This window comes from Alligator sinensis, unplaced genomic scaffold (genome assembly GCF_000455745.1).
Source record: "Alligator sinensis unplaced genomic scaffold, ASM45574v1 scaffold488_1, whole genome shotgun sequence".
Taxonomy (NCBI): Eukaryota; Metazoa; Chordata; order Crocodylia; family Alligatoridae; genus Alligator; species Alligator sinensis.
The window spans coordinates 477154-484217 of record NW_005842970.1 but is presented as its reverse complement, the minus strand read 5'-3'; the positions used below and the strand labels follow the sequence as shown (position 1 = coordinate 484217).

General features: G+C 44.0%; 1 protein-coding gene across 4 annotated transcripts in view; it reads left to right on the top strand.

The window, feature by feature from the left end:
* CCDC102B (coiled-coil domain containing 102B) overlaps positions 1-7064 on the top strand; it is a 420613-nt gene that overhangs the window by 35653 nt on the left and 377896 nt on the right. For all 4 annotated transcript variants that reach the window (XM_025192829.1, XM_025192830.1, XM_014526198.2 and 1 more), the window contains one exon: positions 4064-4284. In XM_025192829.1, the coding sequence (XP_025048614.1) occupies positions 4064-4284 (221 nt within the window). The remainder of the gene's footprint in view (positions 1-4063; positions 4285-7064) is intronic.

The following is a 7064-nucleotide window of genomic DNA, read 5'->3' as shown; positions in this document are numbered from 1 at the left end:
GTTCCCCGCCATTTGTATTATAATTCGAGCCCCATTATTGGCTTGCATTAAATTATTCACACGTGGCGGCTAGCGATTGGCTTGCTAGCCGTACAAAAGGCTTGGGTAGTTTCTGCCCAAGTCGGAGAGAGAGAAAGCATGTGGAGTTCGGGAAAGGAGTGTGAGGATCTCTAAGTGCTGCTGATCCATACGAACCCAGCTTTTTCCTTAAGAAGGCAACAGAGGTTTAATTTATCGAACCCACGGAGCTTCAACAACTCCGCGGGACTTATTTACCGTCCCCTCGGAGCCTTAACGACTCCGAGGCAACTAACCTCTAGCCTCTCCCCGTCGCCGATTGCAGCCCAGACGTATCCCTATCCTAAGGACCCAATTGTCGAGCCCACGGAGTTTAACAGCTCCGGGGGACCTGGGAACTGAGTAACACTCACGGAGATACAGCTGCTCCGTGGGAACGAATTCTTGAACCCCGCGGAGCCTGAATCACTCCGGGGTCAAGGAACCGAGTATATTAGAGTCTTCCACCGAGAACTCAAGCGGAGCTGAGCCTGGAAAGCTGACCAGTCTACACCGCGACCACCTTGGGTGTAAGTAAATAATCTTTTCAATCAACCATTACGCCTCCGTGACTGATTCTAGCTAATGCGTGTCATACCGCAACGCGGTCTTTTCCAACCCCGTGTACCCGGGCTACCGGCCACAGCCTGTGTACACACAAAGACGGGTCCCCGGCTCGCCCCGGCTCACACATGGCGACCCAAATGGGATCGGGAGAGAGCTCGCACATGGTGACCCAGGCGTGATCGGAAGTTGGCCCGCACAGGATGATCCAAAAAGATGACAAGTTCGGGAAAACCTGGACATATGGTAACCCTATATTATACCTTTACTTCTGAAATAAATGTAAATGATTTAATGTTGAGCTGTCCAACTTTCATGTAGTCCAGAGTTGCTTGCCATGCCAATGCACAGTCCTGGACCATACACTGCAGGGCAGCTCTGTCAGGATCCCAACCCTTCCTCCCTTGTGGGCTGTATCAACAGCATGCAGCCCCTTACCTGCTTTCACTCTGGACTTTGCCAGTGGTACACAGACCCCCAGGAGACCAGCCCCACTGCATGGGTGGTGCCAGAAACATGTATCATCCTGTTTCAGAAACATGTGGCATCCTGTCTCACAGGCTGTGCCAGGAGTATACAGACTCCGCCTGGTCACTTCCTTGCTGTGTGGCAGTGGGAGAAGCAGCCACTAAGGCCTGTTGGCTTAATGTAGCCAATGAGCCTCCAGTTGAACAACCTTGATGTAATGTATCAAGTTAACTACATAGATTAACATGCATAGGACTAGGACCCGAAGAAGTGAGCAGAAAACATATCTCTAAATTATTTACCATCTTCATCAGTGTAGGTTAATGTACTATCTGCTATTTAAAGCATTATAGCTCCTGTTCATTTTAGTTGACTGGAATGTCCATTTAGCTAACCTGAGAATCATTTAATACAACTTTCAGGCGTAAGTCAAAAAAATTCATACGAATGGATTTCTCCAGACTTGCACTGCATCTTGAGATGACCTACATTACTTTAAGAACTGACTGGAATTCTTAATGAGTATTCTTAACGGGAGAATTTTTTTTAAATGTCCCCTCATTTGTATCTACAATTTTGCACAAAATCAAAAATCCTTTGCCAACAAAAACCAAATGATATGCCCTCCCTTTGCCACCAGGGATTTAAAAAAGGGGTAATGCATATTGCACATGCAGAAATGGGCCTGATACAAAAACCAATGAGGTTAGCAGAAAGACCCTAATTGACTTCAATGTCACTTGGAGCAAACACTTAAGAGCAAAATCTGGGTCTTTCTGAAAAGGTTGTACAAGTATAAATTGCTCATGTGAGGGTGGGTGTGACATGTTTAACTGAAAACTTACCAATTGCAGCTAATATGCAAGCAGATCCATGTTCTAGCATTTTAGTATGTGTTAAGTGCTCTTGTGGCATTGCAAAGTTGTTCCCTTTCAAGTGAGGGAACCTAATACCTACTCACTTTAATACATCACTACATTCCAATGATTTTCCACTGCTGTAAGTGAATGTGTCAAACCATACTAATGGAACTTTGCTGCTCCCAAAACTCTGTCCTGTAGAAGTGAGTAAGTGGGGCTTAAGCTTTCTGTGCTAGGTTTACTCCATATCCTTCCACAGGGATGTAACCTGATGTCCCAAAGCTGACTTAATTTAATTACATCATTTAGGAATCCAGGGCACTTGTACACATGATGCCATTAATATGGACACGTGATGAAAATGTCACTTTGTGTGGCTTAATGGCATCACAGTGTACACATGAAAGATTTTAGGGGGCTTTAAATGACTTTGCATCATTGCAAACTAAACTACATATAGATATAATTTAGTTTGCAACTTTGTAAATTGCAATGATGCAGCTATCAGCTCGCCCCCTGGCCACAGGAGAGGTGGGCAGGCTCTGCTGGAAAAAAGGATCAGGCTCCTTGCCACTTTTGCCTTCAGCAGGCAGAAGCAGCAAGGGGCCCAATCCTTTTTTTTGGCTGAGCCTGCCTGCAACTGGGGGGCAAGTTGCCAGCGGGCCGAGGAGCCCCCTGAGCTGCAGGAGGCCCTCATCCTTCCCTCCACAGTAGTGGCACCCCCCAGGGCCACTCAAGTGGATTGCTAGCAGGCCGGGTGCTGCCCCAGCTTAAGGCAGCACCTGGCCCAATCCAACTATTCCCTGAGTAGCTTCAGTGCCCCATGCACTGTCCCCATTGCCTGGGACTACCCAGGAATGGGCTGGCTTGCCCTGGGGCAGCACGGGAAGGTGGCAGGTGGGCGCCTGAGTATGCTGGTGGCCAGAGAGGGCAGTGGAGACGGTGCACAGAACACAAGAAGCCTGCTGAGCCCAAGCTTCCCCAAGCCCACCCAGGCTTCCCACATCCTGTGTGCCATCTCTGCTGCCTGGCAGCCAGCACACCCAACCGCCCTCATGCTGCCTCCCTGAGCTGCCCCAGGGGCAAGCCAGCCTGTTTCTGGGCAGTCCCAGATGGTGGGACGTCAGTGGGGACAGTGCACAGGGCACTGGGAGCCCTGGCAGGCTCAGGAAGAGTTGGATCTGGGCCGGTGCTGCCTCCAAGGTGGGGCAGCACCCATCCCACTAGGTGGCTCCAGGGGGCACTGCTGCCATGGAGGGTAGGACTAGGGTCCCCTACAGCTCGGGATCCACTCGGCCCTCCAGCAGCTCATCTTCTTCCCAGCCATGGGCAGGCTCTGGCTCCAAAAAAAAAAGAAAAAGGATTGGGATCCTCACCATAATGTGACAGAAAAATTGAAATGGTTTAGTTCTCAGGGTTTTATTTTATGCCCCACTGTTTCGATTTAGGGGGCATAGAATAAAACCTTGGGGATTAAATCCCTGTCACGTGTACAGGTGCCCAGAGTGCTGTCTGACACACCAGCTGATTTAGTGTCCCAGTCAAGGACATTACTAAAAACATTTGGTATGGATCAAAAACTAATAAAAGGAAATTACTTTTCACATTGCGTGTAATTTAGGTGTGGAACTCATTGCCACCAGGTGTTGTGGAAGCTGACAGTTTAGCCAGATTCAGACACGTATTGGACATAGACCTGGAAGAAAGGGACATTGGTAGCTATTGAGCATGGGAGTTAGGGATACATCCTATGAATTTTAACTTCCTATACCTTAAATGCTGGAGGCTGCAAGTGAGAGAGGAACAGTGGAAAAAAATCCTGGTCATACCCAGCTCCCTTTCAGCATCTACTCTCGGCCATTGTGTCACACAGGATACTGGGCAAGATGGACCTATGGTCTGACCCAGTAAATAGTAGTTCTTATGTTCATCTTTTCCTGATGTGCAAGAGCCCCTGATATTATTCTTCCTGTGTGGCAGTATGTGCTTATGCCATGGCAGGCCCTTCAGACTTCATATTGACATTACTTATCCCATAAATGGCTGCCTTTTTAAGCTTAGGATATCATATCTTCACTTTTTTTTTGGTTTGTTTTGCTCCTTCCTTTCCTCAGGATATGAAAATTACTGAAGACATGATAAGAGACAATCAAGATACAAGATTCAGTCTACAGCTTCATGACTCCTTGATTGAAGGATCTCTTGGCAGATGTCACGAAAAGCCTAGGCAAAGGATGGAAAGCATAGCCCAGCCTCTAGAGAATGAATCGATATCTGTTTCTGCCTTGCATTTGCATTTGGATGAGACTCAGGATGTCTTACAAAAGGAAAGACAGTAAGTGTAAAATATATCCTCCTTAAAGTAAATCACATTTTAAAATATTTTTTAAAAGAGTTTTAAAAGGGTGATGCAACTCTGTGTGCATTTATGGCTCATACATGTCCTTGGATAATGTCAAGTTCTATTAGCAGTCATCTGATGAATATTTTTAGGGGGACACACCTAGCATAAGGAATTTGTTTTTGTTTTGCGGTGACAGCCATTTTTATGCTATTTGAAGATGTTTCAATATTTTTGTATGTTTTTGGTCCATATACTTGAGAAATATTCCATATGGGCCTAAAATAGGCAGGTGGGATTAGCAAAGGATGCTTGTTGCAATTTCATATTAGGATTATTTTATCTGGTCTTTTGTATATAAAGTTCCTGGAATGTTCTACCATAGGGTTACACTTACAGACCCATATGGAAGCTTCAACTAGTTCAGAGTATAATTCCATATATTCTCCGTGATACAGGATTTTGAGATGAAAGGTGTTATAAATGTGAAAAATATCAGTAACAGTAATGCCTTTTCATTTAAGTTTTATATAGGAAATTGAAAGCTTGAGGGACTAGAAATGGAATACAAAACTTTCATTATAGGACATTGATATGAATCAGTTGGCATAAATAGTGAATATTTATCTCCTAGTTATTCAGTGCCCGGAAGGAAGTGACTTGTTTATTTCATATTAGTTGCTAGAAGACAGATGTCTGTATTAGGATTGTTTGTAGCCATTGGGAATTAACTGATGATCCCTGTGGATGAGATTGAGGCACGCTGACCTAACCTTCAAGGAAGCTTGCAATGTGTGCTTAAACCCGTGAAGACTAAAAGATTTCAGTCACCAGCACAGTCTCTCTGATTTATTTAACTCAGTGTCTTGTCCATAGCAACAACGGCAGTAAATTCAACATCTTTAGTTCAAGAAACTGGCAAAAACAGGCTATTTTATGGTACTTCTTTTCATAATTGTCCTGTTGCTATTGTGAATCTGTGGCTATACATCTGTTTATGAATTGGTTTTGGCATGCAAGCCATGCAGGACTCGCACAGCTATTCTTTCATCACAACAAAATGTTTCCCAAGGATATGGTGAATGTTTTTATCTTTGTGTTTAAAACTGCCTACTTTCCTAATTTCCTCACAAATCTCTGAAAATTGATAGCTGATGTGAGCAATCCTAAAGAGCAATCTCTGGTATTCCTGTCAGTTGCTAATACCACCAATATGCCATGTTGTATTATATCTGTCACTGCATCACCAGGTTATATGTTACATAGTATGTTTTCCTTATTGTGTTATCAAAAGAGCCGGTCAGAAAATGAGTGGTATAAATAGACTAGTTGTAGTTCCCTTTATGTCAGATAAACACCTCCATTCCCACTGATGTCAAAAGTAATTGAAAGCACTGAGATTTTGTAGGATTTTGTAGGATTTTCAGTGTTTTGAAGAATCAGTTCCCTTAACAGGTAGTTCCTTCCTTGTTTCCATCCACTTCTGATCTTACTTAGTGTCACTTGTTCAAAATTGTGAAGTGTCTGCAAATTTCTTTGCTCTCCTTCCATATAGGTATGGATTGAAAATTTGAGGCTTATGAATGTTTAAAGGAGAAGCAATCAGGATTATAGGGAAATATGACTGGAAGAGACATTGCAAGAGTATTTAGTTCAGCCTTCTGCTCAAGGCAGGATCATCACTGACTAAACCATCCTAGTAAATATCTGTCCAACCTGCTCTTGAAAATTTCCAGGGAAGGGGATTGCACAGTTTTTCTAGGTAGCCTGCTCTAATGCTTGACCACCCTCAGGGTCAAATATGTCCTCCTAATCTCCAACCTAAATTTCCCCTGCTGCACCTTGAGACCATTGCACTAGTCCTGTCCTCTATGGCCACATACTACTATATAATAATTTTTCAGCTGTTTGAAGACTATTATCAAATCCCTCCTTAGTCTGGAGAAAAGAAGACTAAATAACCCTAGTTCTTTCAGCCTTTCCTCACAATTTTCTATCTCAGATCTCTAATAATTTTTGTCAAGACTCTTTCCAATCTGTCTATATCCTTCCTTAGATGTGGGACCCAAAATGGACATAGTACTTCAAGTGAGGCCTCACCAGTGCTCAGTAGAGCAAAAGAATCACTTCACTTGATTTGTAAGCGACAATCCTATTCCTCCAATATACTCTTGTCATATTTTGTAAGAAGATACCTTTGTCTCATATTCAGCTAATAGTCCTCTGTAACCCCTGGCCCTTCTTTACAGTACTGCAGCCTAGCCAGTATTTCCCCAGTCTGTATTTGTGCATGCAATTATTCTGTCCCAAGTGCATTACTTGAAGTTTGTCCTTGTTGAGTCTCATCTGATTGCAGAACATTTTTCTAGTCTACTGAAGTCATTCCAGATCCTAGCCCTACTCTCCAGAGTGTCTGCTATTCCACCCAATTTGGTTTCATCTGTAAATTAGCTATCCATGCATTCAATCCCATTATACTAATCATTAGGGAAGCTCGGGAGAGGAGCATCAAGGAGCATATCTGTGGGGGCCTGCAGGGGAGATCATGATCAGGGGCAATCAGCATGGGTTCACCAAAGGCAGGTCCTGCCAGACCAACCTGATTGCCTTTTATGACTAAGTAACTAAATCCTTGGATGATGGTGTCACTGTGGACGTAGTCTTTCTAGACTTTAAGAAGGCCTTTGACACTGTCTCTCACCCCATCCTCATCAATAAATTAAGTGACTGTGGCATTGATGCCTGCACAGTTGGATGGGTAAAAAATTGGCTGA